The following is a 20,511-nucleotide window of genomic DNA, read 5'->3' as shown; positions in this document are numbered from 1 at the left end:
AATAATGTCCTTAAATCGAATCACATTTATTTTTCAATATTATTATTATTATTCAGGCCTCCATGAAGTAAAAAGACTTATCGTGGGAGGCCCATCCTAGAAAAAACAGAGTATATCATACCACTCCTTGAACATTCTTGCTCTCATCACCCTATCAGCCAATGCATTCCACAGTTCAACCACCCTCCATGCAAAGAAACCACTCCTCACCCTCTTGCTCACAGCTTCCTTTCATAACTTCCAGGGATGGTCTCTTGTCATCACTGTCCACTGTTCCACCAAGCATAAGAACTCCCCAGTGTCAAACCTTTAACTACCTCTCAACAGCTTAAAAGTCTCAATCATATCACCTCTCCTATCTACCAAACTCTGTAGTCCACATTCCCTCAGTCGATCCTCATAACTAACAATGTCCAGTCCTAAAACCGTCTTTGTTATCTGCCTCTGTACCTTTCCACAGTTAATTTATCCCCTTCAAATCCTGGGGACCAAATCTGAGAACAATAGTCTAAGTGTTGTCTGATCAGGGTTTTATACAACGGAATGATAACTCTTTTATCTCTGCATATCAGCACCCTTCTCATTATTGCAGCAATCCTCTGTGTTACCTTCACCACCTTTGCAATATGTTCCCTGAATTTCAGGTTTCTATCAATCATCACCCTCAGATCTTTTGTCTCCCCCTACATACTCCAATCGAGTATGCAGTGTCCCATCAATGTATCCCAAACTTCAAGACCTTTACATTTTGCTGCATTAAACTGATAGCCCCCATTCATTTGCCCACCGATCTAGTTTATTCAAATCCTCTTGAAGGACTGCCACAGCTACACTATTACTAATAACCCTTCCCAACTTCACATCATCTGCAAACAACTGAATATCTCCCCTGCAATCCAATGACAATGTCATTGATATAAAGGTTAAACAATACAGGTCCCAGTACTGAGCCCTATGGGATCCCACTTGTAATCTTCTGCCTCCTTGATATTGCTCCACCATAAACAATTCTCTGATACCTATCAGACAGCCAATCCTGAATCCAGTTGACTAACCTGACATCTAAACCCATGTGCTGCAACTTAAATATCAGCTTATCATGTGGCACCCTGTCAAATGCCTTTGGAAAATCCAAAAAACTGGCACTACATGCCTTTCCCTCATCAACTGCTCTTGTCACTTTATTATAAAAGGCAATCATATTACTAAAGCAAGAGCATCCCTTAACAAATGTTCATTGTTTTTAACTATTTATTTGCTTATCTTTTCTTTCCACTTTGCTGTCATCAACACCACTATCTATGAACCTTTAGCAGTAATCTGGTTGTTTTTTATTCCTACAAATATATTAATCTTCTTCTTCCTTTCCAGGCTTATAGGCCAAGTGGTCTGTTTTGGACTCAATTCCATCTTTTTAAGGATCTTCCTCTGCACCGAGTACCTTTTGGTACCCGGCGCAGAGTACCAAATGCATTAATGTACAATAATATAATTAATGTACATTAATGTATAGTAACGTATATTACGGGACAAGTATATTAATAATTTTTTTAAATACAATCACATTTATTTTTTAATATTCTCTTGCTGTTTTAAACTATTTATTTGAAGTCATTTTCCTTATCTGAGGACCAACTTTTAAGCAAGCCTTGAAACAATCTTCATCTTTCCCTAAGTCTTTTACAAATTGCATCATCAAATCCAATTTCATATCAAACAAAGTAAAAGAAAAATTTTCTTTTCATAAAAGAAAAGCTAATTTTCCAACATATAATAATAAACACTCATCTCATGAAATGCATTGATTACCATATTATCGGAATGGATTCGCCTTCTTCTGCCATGCCAAAAATAATAGAACTTTTTATTAGGTCAGCCAAAATATCACAATCTGGCACCTGCAACCTGTTTTAGGAACTTGTTATCAGGCTAACCTTTTGTGGCAATTGTTTCTGTATCCAATGATGACTATGTGCTCTGCAGTCGCATTCCCACAAAGATCATTGATGCATTATACTGTCCAACCACAGAAGAAAGAGTCATCGCTGGCAGATTGCCAAGAAGAGTCAATTCATGTTGAAGGGGAGAAAGAATAAGGCGATATACTAATTCATCACTAACAGGTGAAATCACATGCTTTATACATAAAATTTTCCAACTGTTGTACAAGCAAAATAGTTATCACTTTAAAAACGACAATTTTCATAAAAGAAAAGCTAATTTTCCAACGTATAATAATAAACACTCATCTCATGAAATGCATTGATTACCATATTATCGGAATGGATTCGCCTTCTTCTGCCATGCGCAGAAGTGTCAACGGGTCTCGCATCTGTGGTCACACAGTATAACTAACAATTGACCAAGCAATATACAAAGGATTTTTAGGTCTCTTCACAAAGTGGTCAACCATGTTCTTCATGCACATAATTAAGCAGAAGTTCACAACTGTTGTAAGCTATCTTTCAAGTGAATTGAATGAGCAATGAAATGGATGTAAATCACCATTAAGGGAAATTTCTTTAATCTCTGTCTCAATCAGTATTATATACGAAAATAATCAGCTCATGTAAAAACAAACATTCTATGAAAAATCTATACATTATGGCAAAAAAATGAATACAATTTTTGTAAGAATCGTATTCATTTTTCGAATACCAAAGATTATCATTTTGAGATCTTTGGTGGAATGATCAAAATCTCTCACCATATCTATAGAGAGAGCACTAGCTAGAACTTCAGGATACCACCTTTTATGTTTTATTCTTGTTTTCCTTCCTTGTGTGTGTTTGCATGCAAGAGTAAATATATATCTTTGTGCCCATGACTCATGGGTACAAAGATGCCTTCTGACAAATGCAAAACATTGACCTAATAATTTAACAACTAAATAATTATTTACGTCACCCCTCCAGGGAGTCCAAAGACTCATCGAGGGAGGACACCTACTCTACAACTCTCCGACTCCTCCAATCACAACTACCTTCATCTACCCCAACGGCATCTACTGCCGACCACCACCACCACCACTAGTACTTTCACAGACATTCACAAACATCCATGCCCACGGCAGGATTCAAACCCACAGTCTTTTGGTTGGAGAGCAGATACGATAACCACTGGGCCAAATTTAGTTAGTTTATTATTATCACTAGTGTAGGTTTTATCCTATAAATAACATGAGAGATTCTTCTAAACTATTTTTTATTCAACACTCCAGAGTGATGGGGCTGTCTCTCCCTCTCCAGCAGTTCCTTATCACACAGATATGCAGGTAATCTATTCACAAAAATATTTTCTGATTAACATCCTATATTGTGGAATTATCACTATTTGTCAGTATCCTCAATAAAGCAGCAATTTTCTGGGTAACAGTTACAACTTTTTCAATGTTGCATGAATTTCAGCTCTCTATCCATCAACATTCCCAGAACACTCACCTTCTTGACCTCTTGAAATAAAGTTCTTCCAATGCATGATATCTTAATTCAGGCTAATGAGCATGACTTTACATTTAGCAACATTGAATTTATATTACTAGTAATTTGTCCAAAGTGCCAACCTATTCAAATAATCTTGAGATAACATCACATAGCTTTCTAAATTTTTTCTTTCTTAATATCTTCAGCAAACAAATGAATAGCTCTTGTCATATACTGAACTGGACCATCAAAATATAGATTAAATAACAACAGTCCCAGAACAGTAGCATCCATTTGTTCTCTTGCAAGATATTGCATCCCATAAACAAATTTCCTGGCTCATATTGACCAACATTCCTGTAACCAGGTTAACAGCTGACTATCCATCCTACTCAGTTTCAATCGGAGTTTGTCATATGGTATATTCTATCAAAATTTTGCAACACTGAGAAAAACTGCTGTTTACCCTCTTATAAAAGTTACTTGTTACATTTTATATTGTTCATAATTATGATCAACATGAGTGAGACTCTAGAATACAAAAATGGGTTGATAACAGCAGTATTCTCTGTGGTTGTCAGCATGGGTTTGTTAAAGGGAGATCACATTTTACTAACTTATGTACTATAACAAGGGAGATGCATATACAGTGGTATACTTCAATTCTTCAAAATCTTTTAATAGACTGGCACATGACAAGCTGTTAAATAAATTGAAACAAATTGGATTAGATAACAGACTTCTGAGTTGGGTAAGTGACTAGTTGTCAGATAGGAATCAGAAACATATATGGGAGTGAAGTATTCGGAATGAGGAAGGTCACTATTCCTAGGAAGGTCACTTGGTGCAAGGGTCAGTTTTGGGACCACTGTTGTTCAATTTATATATTAATGATATTGGGATGGGTTTAACTAGTGATGTGCAGCCGCTTGCAGATGATGCAAAATCATAATCAAGCAGATGTTACAGGAGGACTTGATTAAATTGCATAAATCAGGTAAGCAGAACTATCAGTTCAATGTTGAAAGTTTTTTACCTTGGTATTATTATACATTAAAGATACCAAGAAATTATATATTAGTTTTAATCCTTTATCCAAGGAAGCAAAAAAATGTTTTGCATGTGAAATATATTCACTTCTGAGCTACTTGTATACAGAGGCTAATGAGTTCACATCACTTGCATGAGTACATATCCCATAATGCAAAGCACACACCCTTTCAGACATGTAAAGTGCTATGCATAATGGGAAGGGTCACTACCAAGACTAGTTTCAACCTTTACTGAGGTCTCATCAGTAGGAGCCAGACCCGGGAGAGATACCAAGGTTGAAGTAATGCAGAAGTCATATATATCTAATATACAAGTAGATGTTTCAACATCTTTCTCTCATCCACAGATTTTTTATTAATAAGGTCTAGCAACTTTTGACTACTTGTATATGAGATATATATATATATGACTTCTGCATTACTTCAACCTTGGTATCTCTCCTGGGTCTGGCTCCCACTGATGAGATCTCTATAAAGGTCGAAACCAGTCTGAGTAGTGACCCTTCCCATTATTATGCATAGCATTTTACACATCTGAAGGGATGATGTGTGCTTTGCATTATGGGATACATACTAAAACAAGTAATGTTAAGTCATTAGTCTTTATATGCAATAGCTAAGACATGAATATATTTCATGTGCAAAACATTGTTTTGCTTCTTTGGGTGAAGGATTAAAACCAAGTATATAATTTCTTGGTATCTTTAATGTATATCAATTCAATGTTGCAAAGTGTAAGGTTTTGAAATTTGGTAAGTAATGATGGGATTCAAAGTACACTCTTAGTGGGAAAACTTTAAAGGAGATAGAGGAGATGAGAGATCTGGAAGTGACTATTAAATTATTTAAGGAATTTGCAACGTATACTGGAATATTAATTAAAAGAAACTTTAATAAATACATCCTATATTTTGGCAATGGAACATTGCCATCTTCATGGGAACATACAACTATGACATGTGCACACAGGCACTACAAAAAGCAAATGAGGCAGAAGAGAGAAAACAACTCTGGGCTTGCAGACCATGCTCTGGATACCCGCCACAGAATATGTTGGAAGAAAGCCATGTTAATACACTGCAGCAAATTTATATGAAAGATTGTTCTTGTAATCAGCCTCAGCTCTAAAAAACTTTCCAAATTTCGACAAATTTGGGTGCATGAGACTGCCCCAAATTTGGGAAGCTTGCATCTTGAGAACTTCAGCCCAACAGCCAAGACAACCCAATATAGCCTGCTAGGGGGCTCCTTTAGTACTCTAGGAACAATAGTAGTTTTCTCTCTTCTGCCTCATTTGCTTTTTGTAGTGCCTGCGTGCACATCTGTCACATTGCCATCTGCGTGCAACACTGTCACATTGCCATGAAGATGGCAATGTGACAGTGTTGAAATATAGGAGTTATTTATTAAAGTTTCTTTTAATTAATGTTCCAGTATACATTGTAAATTCCTTAAATAATTTAATAGTCTTGTGTTACCAATAAGCCTATCTACAAGAATTAGATCTCTGCAAGTGGTGGTGGACAAGAGCCTGAAATTCAGGGGCCACATTGCACAAGTTGTGAAGATGTCACATTGGATAATGGCAATAATGCAGAGGACCCAGACATGCAAAAATAAAGAGGTTATGATGCCATTGTATAAGGTCTTGATTAGGCATTATATGGATTACTGTGCATGATTTGGTAACTGAGTTTTCATGGTGACGAGGATATGTTAGAAAGGGTCCAGGGAAGATTCTCAAAGGTGGTCTTTGAAATGTGGAGTATGAGTACAGATTGAGAGAACATAAATTGTAAAGAATTTTGAATAGAAGGAGGAGGAGATGGGGGAGGATATGATTGAGACATATAAGCTAATTAGAGGTTGTTACCAGGTTGACATGGAAGGGATTTTCCACAGAACGGGAGAGGGGGTAAAACAAGAGGCCATTCCCTGAAAACTGTATATGGAGGATGCGAGCAGTAAGTTCTTTGCATGAAGAATGGTTGGTGGGTGGAATGCACTGCCTGAGTGTGTTGTGAATGTAAACACATTGAATCAGTTTAAAGCACGGTTGGATGAGCTTTGTATGTGATAATGTGTACCTCCCACGATGAGTCTCTGACAACATGGAGATCAGATGTTAGTAATAATAATATTCTAAATAAAGATTCAAAACTTATTAAGAAAACATAATATAATCATCATTATAAAAGGTAATTAATATCATTGAACTTACTCTGCATTTTATCCATATATAATCAATCCAAGTAGATAAACATGCAGAAAAGATGATGATTAATGTAACAGCATATAATGTCCAGAAGTAGATGGTTCTATTTCATTAATAAAGTAAATGATATATTAGTAATAATAATAATTATTATTATTAATTAATAATAGATAATAATAATTATTATTAAATAATTAAATATCATATCAAAATATATCATATAAAAATATAAATATTAAATATCAAATAATAATAATTATTATTATTCAGGGAGACCTCAAGAAAGTCAGGAAATGCATCGAGGGAAGTCATTCGCACCAGCTGTCATACCTGTTCTTCAATTCATTCATGCTATTTGCACACACAACATCCAAAGGCAATCCATTCCAATTATTATTATTATGATTACAGGCAACTCCAAGGAGTCGACAGACTCATCAAGGGAAGCCATAACATCATGTCAAGAACAACTATTCGTCTTTCACACAGTATCTATCATACCTCGCCTTAACTCATTCACGGTCATAGCACCCACAACAAACGCTGGCAGCTTATTCCACTCATTTACCACTCTCCAAGTAAAGAACCTAGCTCTAACACCCCTGTTAACCACATTTTTGCCCAGCTTCCATGTATGGCCCCTAGTACTCCCACCACCACCACCACCCATATTCTCAAAAATATCTTCTGGATTAATCTTATAGAAACCCTTCAGTAATTTGAATGTCTCAATCATATTTCCCCTCCTGCCTATCAACCAATTTCTGCAACCCATAAATCTTCAATCTGTTCTCATAAGGTTCATTCCACAGACCTGCCACCATCTTGGTCACTTGTTTCTGGATCCTCTCCACCTCCTCCCCATCAAGAAGAAACACTGGCGCCCATATCTGGGCACAGCAGTCCAGATGGGGTCTTATCGGTGCTCGATATAGAGGAACAATAACTTGTTTGTCTCTGCTCATTAAAGTATTTTTCAGTAACCAAGTGATTCGATGAGCTGTTTTAGCCACTTTTGCAATGTGCCCCCTAAACTTCAACTCCCTATCCACCAACACTCTCAAATCCCTGGCCTCATCAATCTCCTGGAGTACAGTTCCACCAATGTGATATACTGCTGCTAATCTTTTCACTCCAAAATGCATAACCTCACACTTTGCCAGATTAAATTGACATCCATTTTCCTTAGCCCAGTCCTCCAAACTATCCAAAGCATCCTGCAAAATTTTGACATCCTGTGCACTCCCAATTGCTCTACCCAACTTTGCATCATCAGCAAACAAGTGAACACTTCCTCTCAGATCCTTTCCTATATCGTTAATGAACAAATTGAAAAGTAGTGGTCCAAGAACAGAACCCTGCAGCACACCACTAGTCACCAGCCATCTTTTGGACTCCACTCCTGAATAAACCACTCTCTGGTATCTCTCCATCCACCATCCTCCTATCCATTTCACCAACCCTATATCCATCCCCATCTGCTCCAGTTTACTGATTAGAGTTCCATGTGGTATCCTATCAAAGGCCTTGGCAAGGTCCAGCAGAATCACTGAAAACCATTACCCTTATCCAGTTCGGTCGTTACTGTGTTATAAAACGTGAGCAAATTACTGAGGCATGATCTACCCTTCACAAAACCATGTTGTCTCCCATACAGTATCCCATTTTCATCTATCCAATCCTGTATTCTTCTCTTGACTGGTTTCTCCAAGACCTTGACAACGATTCCTGATATGCTAATCGGTCGGTAATTTACAACAGAGGTCTTGGAACCTCCTTTATGCAGTGGAATTATTTTCCCCTCTTTCCACCCCCTCGGGACTAACCCAGATCTGAGACTCAGATTAAACAGAATGGTCAAGGGTACTGACAATTCTTTAGCCACTTCACGTATGACACGAGCTGGTATACCATCCAATCCCACAGATGTATTGACATCGAGGTTTTGTAATAGACTACTCACCTCCACCTCATTCACCACAATTCCTGTATAAACGTTTGGTTCATTCACAATGTCACTACTTGGATAATATACACTTGCAAAGTGCTCGCTCAGTAATTCAACTATATCAACTGATTCAGTTACCTCCCTACCATTGGCATTCTTTAAAATCATTCTGCCATATACATTTTTTCTTCTACTTGCAACATATCGAAAAAACTGTTTAGGATTGTCTTTAGCCTGCATGGCCAATGTTCTTTCGTAATCCTTTTTTGCTTTTCTTACCACACTACTCTATGACAGAAAAATCTAGCCCCAACTCCCTTCTTGAAAACATTCATTCTCAACATGAAAAATTCCATCTATTGAAATTCTGTATAACCTGAAGAAGTTTGTAAGTCTCAATCATATCACCCCTCTTTCTCCTGTTTGCTAGTGTTTGCAGTCTACAAATTCTTAATCTGTCTTCATAATCAGTATTCCACAATCCTGATATTGTTTTTAACACTCTCTTTTGCACTCTTTTCACTGTATAAGAATCACCACTGAAACCAGGAGACCAGACTTGCACACAATAGTCCAAGTGAGGTATTATGAAAGCCTTGTAAAGAGGCAAAACGACATCCTTATCTTTACATGTGAAAGTTCGTTTCAACATTGCATTATCTATTAACACATAGATGGCGAACTTATGGCATACGTGCCAGAGGTGGCACATTAACGATTTACAGGTGATATCCTTTTATAGGCTTATAAGTTATTCAACTTTTTTTTAATTGTTACAATACGTACAAGTTAAATTTTGTTTTACACCAGAGAGCAACTATGAAGATGTGCATATGATTGGTGCGGTATTAACAAAAGGTCGAGCGACCCAAAGACAAGCTACAATTGTTGAGTTGAAATGCTAATTCTCTTCAACTGAATTCCATAACTTGTGAAACTGCCATAACAACATGCACTATATATTTCTTATTGAAAGTTTATTTTTCACTTGGTTAGAGTATAATAAAATTAGTTTAATCCTTTATCCAAGTGTGAGCAAACAAAGTTTGCGCCTGAAAGTATCTTCAGGACTGGGGTAAGGTGGTACAACACCAGGGAAACTCGTTGCAAAGGTGGAGCAAGCTACTGACACTTCTACACATATCCGCAAGGACATGTGTTTTGCATTATAGGAGATACTGAGATAGGAGTGTTGGTAGCTTGCTCCACCTTTGAAACAAGTTGCCCTGGTGTTGTACCACCTTACTCCAGTCCTGAAGATAATTTCAGGCGCAAACTTTGTTTGCTCACACTTGGATAAAGGATTAAACTAATTTTATTATATATATTTCTTAGTTTTAACACAATCACGACGGGGTGTCGTTTATCGTTCTGACGGAACTTCTCTTTATCGGTGTGCTCAACTCACACAAAGTTTCAACCTTTGGTTGAATTTTATTGCTGCTTGTTTGCATTTGAGCTGGCACAGGAACTCACACATGCATTATATGGCATATAATGCATTGTGCCCTTGACCATTTTGTTTAATTTGAGCCTTGGGTCTGGGTATGTCCCAAGGTGGCACGTCAACGATTTACAGGTGATATCCTTTTATACGCTTATAAAAGAAAGAGGGGAAAATAGTACCACTGCATAAAGGTGGTTCCAAGGCTGCTGTTGAAAATTACTAGCCAATCAGCATAATAGGAATCGTTATCAAGGTCTTGGAGAAAATAGTCAAGAGGAAAATACAAGATTGGATAGATGAAAATGGGATACTGTATCGGGGACAGCATGGTTTTGTGAAGGGTAGGTCATGCCACAGTAACTTTCTCATGTATTATAACACAGTGACGGCTGAACTGGATAAGGGTAACGGGTTTACAGTGATTCTACTGGACCTTGCTAAGGAATTTGACAGGATACCACATGGAATTCTAATCAATAAAATGCAGCATATGGGGATGGATATAGGGTTGGTGAGATGGATAGGAGGGTGATTGATGGAGAGATATCAGAGAATGGTTTCTGCAAGAGTAGAGTCCAAAAGACAGCCTGTGACTAGTGGTGTGCCACAAGGATCTGTTCTTGGACCACTGCTGTTTAATTTGTTCATCAATGATATAGGAAAGGATCTCAGAGGAACAGTTCATTTGTTTGTGGATGATGCAAAGTTGGGTAGGGCAATAGTGAATGCAGATGATGTCAAAATTTTGTAAGATGATTTGGATAGATTGGAGGTCTGGGCTAAGGAGAATGGATGTCAATTTAATGTGGCAAAATGTAAGGGTATACATTTTGGGGTGAAAAGATTAGCAGCAGTTTACTACATTGGTGGAACTGTACTTCAGGAAATTGATGAGGCAAGAGATTTAGGAGTGTTGGTGGATAAGGAGTTGAAGTTTAGGGGCACACTGCAAAAGTGGCCAAATCAGCTCATCAAGTCACTTGGTTGCTGAAGAATACGTTGACAAGCAGAGACAAGCATGTTATTGTTCCTCTGTATCGAGCCGTGATAAGACCCCATCTCGACTACTGTGCCTAGATTTGGTCACCTAGGTTTCTTCTTGATGGGGAGGAGGTGGAGAGGATCCAGAGGCGAGTGACCAAGATGATAGCAGGTCTGTGGAATGAACCTTATGAGAACAGGTTGAGGATTTGTGGGTTGCAGAAATCGGTTGATAGGCAGGAGGGGAGATATGATTGAGACATTCAAATTACTGAAAGGTTTCTATAAAATTAATTCAGAAGATATTTTTGAGAACAGGGCTGGTGGTGGTGGTGGGAGAACTAGGGAACATCCATGGAAGCTGGGCAAGAGTGTGGTTAGTAAGGGTGTTAGAGCTTGTTTCTTTACTTTTAGAGTGGTGAATGAGTGGAATAAGCTGCCAGAGTCTGTAGTGGGTGCTGTGTGAATGTCGAATAGTTGTGATGAACATGATTTGGGCCTCCCCCAATGAGTCTAAGGATTCCTGGAGTTGCCCGTAATAATAATAATAATAATATTTCAATTCTTGGTAGAATTTTATTTGAAGTTAGCCTTTGTGATCTGTCATAATGACATTGAGAATTTCAAATGCAATAAAACTAATACTTATTTCATATAATTGAAAAATTGAACAAGAGTTTTTAGTTAGATACTGTGTTTCCGGTGCAGCATATGGTTTCGCTCGAGTTTATACAGCATAGTTTCTGTGGGAGGGGACATGTGATTCATTAGTTAGCGCTGTTTTTATTCCAGCTGTTTCTAATTACACTATTTGTTGAGAAATATATTACACAGACTGCAAAAGCCTCTGTACCTTAACCAGGGATAGAATAAAACTACTTTTTTTTCTTGCATCTGCAGAATAATGGTGGTTGTTGGGGAAGGCGTATTGTTAACTGCAGGGAGCAAGTTACTATCGCCTTGACGTGAATATGTTTAAACATTTTTCGTGTGCGAGGCATATGCAACACTTTTTAATGTATTTTTTCATAAAGTAAAATCAGGGATGCCAGTTATATGCGAGGGCAAGTTATTTTTGAGTAAATATGGTGAGCGTTTCGCTGACAAGTTGACATCCTTCTGTTGCTTCCCTTGGCTCAGCCAACTTCGATGGTGAGTTACAATGCATAAATATTTTTCTCCCTAGTTTTTTTTTTCAAACCAACATAATGAAAATCAATTTAATAATACAATAATCAATTTTACACTGATTAACATTATAAATTTATATATAAATAAATATTATAAATAAAATAAAATATTATTTATAAAATTATAAATAATTATTTATAAAATATTATAAATAAATATATATATTATAAATTTATAAATAAATAAATTAAGTTAGATTAATTTTCTATTAATTTTTCCCCTATTAAAAACTGCCCGGCACGTCAGCAACTCGATTTGTAAATTTTTGGCACGCGCACATAAAAAGGTTCGCCACCACTGTACTAACACATCAAGATCCCTAGCCTCATCACTTTCTCAAAGCATAATCCCACCAATATAATACAACATCAGATATCTAATCACAACAAAGTGCATGACTTGTCATTTTTATGCCCACAATTCTAGCCTATTCAAATCATTCTGGAAGTACTGCATGTCAGCAGCACTACTGATTACCCTACATACCTTTGCATCATCAGCAAATAACTGTATATCACATGTCAAATCCTTCCCAAAGTCATTAATGTACAGACTGAATAACACTGGACAAGGACTGATCCTTGTGGCAAACCACGTTACCTTGAATCTTGCAGATTTACAGCCCCCATATATCACTTTTTGATATCTGTCAGTCAGTCAGTCAGCCATCCTCTTATCCATGCGAATAGTTTATAATCCAATTCCATATTCTCCAATTTATGAAATAGTATTTCATGCTGTATTCTATCAAAACCCTTAGCAAAATCCAAAAGTAACATGGTGCATCCATTCCCCCCCCCCCTTGTCTAACTCAGTAGTAACATTATTACAGAATGTGAGTGAGTTGCTAAAATATGACCTACTCTTAGTAAACCCATGCTGTTCATGGCAAAGTAGAGATTCTCTGTCAACCCATTACTGAATCAAGCCCTAACCAACTTTTCCAAAATCTCCACCACCACTGCTGAGATACTGATTGGTCGATAGTTGGATACACTGATCTTTGCACCGCCCTTGTGCAATGGGATTCTCATACATTCTTTCCACTCCTGTGGAATCTTCCCTGTTCTGAGACTCAAATTATATAGCCTGGTCAAGGGAACAGCGAGTTCAGCTGAACACTCTTTTAGCATCTGTGTTGATATCCCATCAGTTCCTATTGCAGAATTCTTATGCAGTTAGTACAACAGTTCTAGTACTTCCTTCTCATCCACATGAGTTTCCTTATATGGTGAAGGAGGTAGGTGTGAGTCTAATGTTGCATATACCAGGTTGATAGCTTTTAGCAAAATATCTGCTTATTAGTTTAACAATCATTTCTGCATCAGTCACCCACATACTATCTGCATTCAGTAGAGTTATTCTTTCAAAGTAGAGTTATTCTTTCAAATTTATTCTTTCTTTTACTTGCAGCATAATGACAGAATTCTTTTGGGTTTTCTTTGCAGAGCCAATTTCTTTTCATACTCAAACTTAGCTTTCCATACAACACTTGTGACTTTTCTGGCCTGCTGCTTTTAATTATCATAACTGACATCAACCTTATGCATATGATACTCCTTCAATATCATCTTTTTCTTACGAATCTCTTGCTTAATTAGATTACACATCTATTTCACTCCTATTCTACTTATTCTTCGAATTCTAGGGATGCATTTTGATATTGCATCTTTTAAGTATTTTTTAAACACTACCCATGCACTGTCGATATCCTTCCCATCCAATAACTGATACCATGGTACAGAACCCAGCATATCCCTCAAGGGGTCATAATTTCCAGCTTTGTAGTTCAGCATGTTACATTTTCTGAATGGAACATTCATAAACTAGCCAATTCCCAAGTACTGCATGATTACTGTCACCACCTGGAGGCAGAATAGTTACGTCTTTAAGTGAGACCTCCTCTGACACTATAATCAGATCTAACACTCTTTGACCACGAGTTCCTTCTGTCACATGCTGCTTGAGGAAGTTGTCTCACAACAGCTCAATAAATTCAGTTTGATTCTTCTCATGTGATTTCATACCTATGCAATCAATGTTCAAATAATTAAAGTTACCCATTATTATTACTCTTTTTGCACTCATTATCTTTATTTGGTGATGCATTTCTTTATCACTAGCAACCGATCCAATAGGTTTGTAACAACATCCCACTATGTATTTAATCTTGTTAGACTCTACCTCAAGACAGACGGCTTCAAACTCACTGCCACATAAAAAATTGTTACTAGTATTGCAGTTACAGGTCTCAACTCTAACTGGATAGAAGTTATCCGATATCATTAGCAGCACACTCCCTCCTCTCCTATCCTGTCTATCCTTCCTAAAAATACTGTGCCCTTTGCACTTGGCCAATTAATCCTACTCCTTTGTTTCTGATACTCCTAGCATTCGTGTACAGACATAATAAATTATCTCCATGCTCTTTTGTATATTCTTGTCTGTGGTCTGCATGACACAGTTTGACAACTTGCAGATCTCTGTCTTTATCTGGTTCCTTACTTATTCAGACATCGTTACACATGCATGACAGGTCCGAACTGGACAAACACAGAATCGTTCTCTCTTCATATTAATTTCCGCAATATTAATAACCATTCCCATTGTGAATAGTTATCTAACATTGGCGCTCTTACACACAGATTCTCACTATTCCTCAAATCAGAATCCAGTTTCCCTGACCTGTGTTAGGTCTTACATTAATTCATAATTTTTCATCACTCCTGTTGCGAAACACATTCACGTGTAGGCTGTCTCTCTTATACGAATCCAATCTTCCCTCAAACTCACTCCACACATCCAAAAATTCGCATCTGTTCCTTCTACATAAGCCCATACATGAAATCATTTGCAATCATAGTCCTCCTTCTTATTTCATTTCCATCATATCTAGATAATATACTATCTATTTTTACTTTCTCACTCATCACTCTTGTTTCTTCCAATAACCTTTTCATGTCCTCTCTAATACTGAATTAATTGCTAGTTAAATCATTGGTACCTACCAGAATTATGACCTCTTTTGCCTTTCTTTTCTGCTTTTCAATTGCTTGCATTATATTTTTAATTTTTGCTCCAGAAAAACTTGACACTATAACCTGCTCATCAATGGCATGCTTTATGATAGAGTCAACATACCGTTAAGTTCTGAATGAAGCTGAAATTAAATCCATTTATGTCTCATTCAGATTTAACATGCAATAACATTCCCGGGGCCAATATTGGTATATCAGAGGAAATAAAGCTAATTGTAATTTATAAGTAACATTAGTAATTTAAGTAAAACTTGTCTATGTATCATGTTATAAATAATTATTGTAAATTTTCTAATGTTTAAACTATGTGGATTTTGTGCAAATACTTGTGTACTGCCGGGAGAAAGATAATCAGAGATAGTGATGGCCTGAAACTAAACACGTGAATGCCAGGTTCCCTCCGTAAAGCACGCTAGGGGAGAGTGTGGCACTAGGTGCTGGAAAAAGTAAAGTAAGTAAGGATGATGTAGGGAGGAAACATCGGGCGCGTGATTTAAAAAGTGTAGCGGTACTAGTTTGTGGCTTTTTTCTCTTCCCCTTGAATTGGAGAGGTCATTGAGATAGAGGTCATTGGAGCATGCTGAAGTGTCTATGGCAAGTTCACCGGTCAACGAATAGCCCAGCGGATCAGAGATCCCGATCACCACGGAGATCAATACGCCATGCCGAAACAGTCGACCTGAGAGCTGCGAGCCAGATTTACCTTTTGGCAGAGATGTGTCTGGTCCAAGTCCATCAGTCGAATAGTGCAGATGAAATCAATTAAGAGAATGATCAAGGAAATGAAGTTCTGTCGAGATGTATGTGAAAGTCGAATAATTCCCCAGCCTTTGATAATGTAGAATTTTGATCTGTTATATAATTGTATTGAGCGGAACAACCTGTAATCGTAAAAGGACTTTAGGTTTATAATGTTTCGATTAATGAAAGGACTTTAGAGATTATGCTAAAGGAAGTAGAGGAACTTAAAAGTTCCTCTACTTCTTTTGGAGGGAAATTGTGTGGAAGCTCGTTGAGATAACTCTGTTATTGAAAAATGAATGACCTTTAGCATTGTTATGTGTAAAATGGATAATTCACCTTGATAGAATTTCCTTCTTGAAATAATGTTGTAACATATTACGGGAGAATTAGAAATTTTAGTTGAGTATACTCATTCCCTAAGGTTAGTGCAATTCTATGTCAGAATTTGTTCATAAAGTGTAAATTGTCTGATTTTGTAATTAAACGTCTTTCTTTAGTATTAATTGATGACTTGCCTGATTTCCTTTCTATTGCACCACTTATTAAGTTAGAACCAAGGTGGGAGGTAAAATACAAGGGAAGCTACGACTGTGAAATGAATTTTAGTTATTTAATGAGTTTAGAGTTTAACGACAGTGCTTAAGAGATATTAGACAGTGTACTAAACTGTGTTTTAGTTCCTTGATTTTGCATTGTTCAATAATCTAGGATTTAGGGTGGCACAGTATAATAGAAATTTTCTCTGAATCTGAAAAGGAACTGGCATCAGCACTGAAACAAAGGAATTGGCGCTATCCAACAGCAATCCCTTTGTCTTCAATCCATGTGCACTACTCTTAAGAAAGTTTAACGGCCCAGATTAAATATTGAGACTGCATAGGAATTATAGTATATTAACTTGATGCATCGAGCAAAGAACTTTTATTGAAATTAGGCTAAGGAAATTATAGGAGGGAATAAGTCAGGATTAAGATCATAAATCACAATGTTAGTAGGGAAAAGATTAAATATTACAATACCAAATAACATCCTTCTCTTTAATCAACTTTACTTACCAGATTTTTGTTATTACACACTAACTTACCTGATTCCATGCTTTGTTTTCCATTTTGCTGCTGAACTTTTTTATTTTTCCTATGTTCCTTTTAACATCGCTCAACTTTCTGTAGTTCCTCGTAATCTGTCTAATAATCTGCGCTTTAACCTAGAAATCTCAGAGGTTAAATTATTTTTAATATCCTCTTCAATATCATCTTTAGTGGAAAAAACCTTCTTGTTCACTACGTTGCTGTTCTTGTTAGTTTTCCATTTCTTCTGCATTTTTGATGACATTTTACAGCTGTGTTTAATATTCAAATATCACAATAAAAATATGTTATAAAGACACTAAATACTCTAAAAAACGAAAATCTACTCTTATATACTATAAAACAATAGTATATATTTCTGTTGTATTGTATTTTTTCCTTATAGGAAAAAATATAAGAAAATAAAGAAAATAAAAATATAGGAAAATATTTTTCCTTATAGGAAAAAATACAATACAACAGAAAATATACTCTAACATACTATAAAACAATAATTTTCTAAGGAAAAAAAAACACAATAAAACAGATAAAAATCACCAATTTTACACAAGTGTTAAATTACACCGACCACTCACAATATAACCTCAAGCCCAACCTAATGGTCAGTAATAAATCATAACCAATTCAAGTCAAATGTGAGCATAACAGATGCTATCTGAACAATAAAAATATATGGCATGATGCAAAAAAAAAAAAAGTTATTCATTGTAGTTATTCTGTACTGTTTTTTTTTTTTGGTGCCATACTGTATGTTGTAGGTGGCCAACAGCAGCCTGCGGCAGGATAAAAACTATATTAAATTATATGTATTATCAATTTAGCTATTAGTTTCGACTGCAGATTTTCTGATTGATATACTAGTTATATTCATTATTTCTGATGATGGAAACAATTTATATTCTCAACACGGAATCAAAATTGCTTTAAAAAGATTACTCAATTTACAAAATCTACTGCTTCTCTGTGCAAGTTGTAGTAACGGGAGTGGTAGATTTCTATGCGCTCCAGAGTAACGCATAATTGAAAGTCACTTGCTCTGCTCTGGTTACAGTGATCAGTTTCAGAGATTCGGTTTCACAGTTAACAGTGTTATTGTTGCAGTTTGTGTCCCCCCTGGTCAGTAACTTCAGCCTTTGTGTACTATGAGTAAGAAACGTAAGATTTGTGAAGAAAACAGTTCATTTCAGGAGAAATGGGAAAATGAATTTCTGTTTATAAACAATAATGAAAACAAACCACAGTGCCTTGTGTGTTTGCAAGTATTGTCTGTGCGCAAGGAACATAACCTCAAACGCCACTACATACAGCACCATGCCGCTAAATACCAAGAATATGTTGGACAAGTACGTACTAAAATTGTATGTAATTTGAAGAGAAAGCTTAGTGCTCAGAAATCTATTTTTACTAAACCAACATCAATACAAAAAAGCTCACTCTTGGTATCGTTTGTTGTAAGTGCAGAGATAGCAAAAGCAAAAAAAAATCATTATCTGATGGTGAATTTGTAAAACACTGTTCTGTGAAAATGGCACATGCATTTGGGGAAGATAAAATTGCCAGTGAGTTTGAAAGTGTTCCACTATCAAAACAAACTGTAACAAAAAGAGTCGAGGAAATAGGTTCTCACATATTAAATAAATTAAAAAGTGTTATTACAGATTCAGATGACTCAGTACTCAGTGTTATTACGAATGAATCAACTAACATAACAGATACAGCTCAACTTCTAATTTTCACTCAAACTGTTTCCAAAGAATTTGTTATTAATGAAGAGCTACTAGCATTAGAGTCATTGCATAACACAGCCAAAGGTCAAGACATTTATGATGCAGTCATGAAGGTTGTAAATGGTACTGGTGACATCAACAATCTCACAGCTATTGTGACAGATGGCATGGTAAAATTCTGGAGATAGAGGATGTTATGAAAACTGTAATTCAAAAATAAGTATGATAGCTCGTGTGTGTAGTATGTGACCTCCCTCGATGAGTCTCTGACTCCCTGGAGGTCTCTCTTAATAATGATAATAATAATAATGACTTCACATCATTTGCCTTGGTATCTCAGCATTATCTATGTCCGTAAGGATGTCTTTGCATTATGGGATACTAAGGCAAATCATGTGAGGTCATTAGCTTCTATATACGAGTTGCCCTCAGGCACAAACTTTGTTTGCTTACACTTGGATAAAGGATTAAACCAAGAATATAATTTTTTGTCATTTTTAATTTAGAATATAACTAAGTGTAAAAACTTCCAACAATGTGTAGCCTTATCTTACCCTGTCAAACCATCTTGCTCTATTTCTTTCAATTCTAACTGCTGACTCACAACTTAAATATAGACTATGTATTGCCTTTTCCAGATCAACAAAATTTAAGTACAGATCCTTGTCATATTCTCACGATTTCTCAACTATTTGTCTTAAAGTGAAAATCTTAAGTTTCTGGGAGAAAAAACCCTGCTACCTGTATGAGATCGGCTAACTCACCTTCAACTGAAAAAGTCCATATAAAGATTCCTCCCATCATGACATATATATATATATATATATATATATATTTATTTATTTATTTATATAGTCTAGAAACCAAATATGGAACTTTTTCAAGCCACTTCAGACCTCTAATAAGAAGGGAGGTGGTCTCACTCTGGGCAATGAAATTCATCTCCCACCTGAAGACAATCACAAACATCCATACCCATAGCAAGATTCAAACCTGCTTGTTGGTTGGGGAGCAGGAACGCTAACCACTCGGCCAACCAGGCTGGAGAATGAATTAATTATATTATGACCTATAATGATAAAACGGCTATTTTAATAGTTTCAGAGTGACTTACTTAGACATTATAAGCAAGTGCACAAAGGTTATTCCTCCAAACAGAATTAAAGCACAGAGAGGGTAATACTTGAAAAGTGGATCTGCTTGTTGAAGGTATGGTTTTTCTTCATTTAGCTTATGAAATGTTAGGAGAAGAGGATGAATGATTTCAGAACGGAACCACTGGCTGAAATTTTAAAAAAAGTAATATTTTAATAAAATATAAATGTAAAGAAGTTTGAATAATTATTTTTACATTAAAATAGGTAATAAAAATTTACTGGTAAGTCAGTATTACTCTGTGTAATATTGACAAACAATATACATTTTATATATAAAAAATGAAATTATTATTAGCATTATTATTAGTCTTTGGTGTATTCTATCCTATCAGTGATCCTAACAGGCACTTATGCACCCAACCTTTCCAAGTATTCTTGGACTTCGCAACCACAACCATAACTCGAGGATAAGGTGGTTAGCCCTATGTTTCCTAGTGTGTCCTATGTATGTAGATGTGTGCATTCATGGGGCTGGTTTGCCTGTTCTGAGGGACGAAAAAC

At 36.3% G+C, this 20,511-nt stretch overlaps 1 protein-coding gene across 7 annotated transcripts in view; it reads right to left on the bottom strand.

The window, feature by feature from the left end:
* The window catches only part of LOC150103239 (adenylate cyclase type 2-like), a 457,038-nt gene that overhangs the window by 183,870 nt on the left and 252,657 nt on the right, over positions 1-20,511 (bottom strand). For 5 of the 7 annotated variants that reach the window (XM_090397822.1, XM_090397825.1, XM_090397824.1 and 2 more), the window contains exons 14-15: positions 19,968-20,135; positions 6,696-6,792 (exon numbers count right to left, since the gene is read on the bottom strand). In XM_090397822.1, the coding sequence (XP_090253948.1) occupies positions 6,696-6,792; positions 19,968-20,135 (265 nt within the window). The remainder of the gene's footprint in view (positions 1-6,695; positions 6,793-19,967; positions 20,136-20,511) is intronic. The other 2 variants (XM_090397827.1, XM_090397828.1) reach the window with 1 other exon arrangement.

Source organism: Typopeltis vanoorti, chromosome 9, assembly GCF_054136105.1.
Source record: "Typopeltis vanoorti isolate ZY-2024b chromosome 9, IOZ_Tvanoo_1.0, whole genome shotgun sequence".
Taxonomy (NCBI): Eukaryota; Metazoa; Arthropoda; class Arachnida; order Uropygi; family Thelyphonidae; genus Typopeltis; species Typopeltis vanoorti.
The sequence above is the reverse complement of the archived record's forward strand: the minus strand, read 5'-3'. Positions and strand labels throughout refer to the sequence as shown.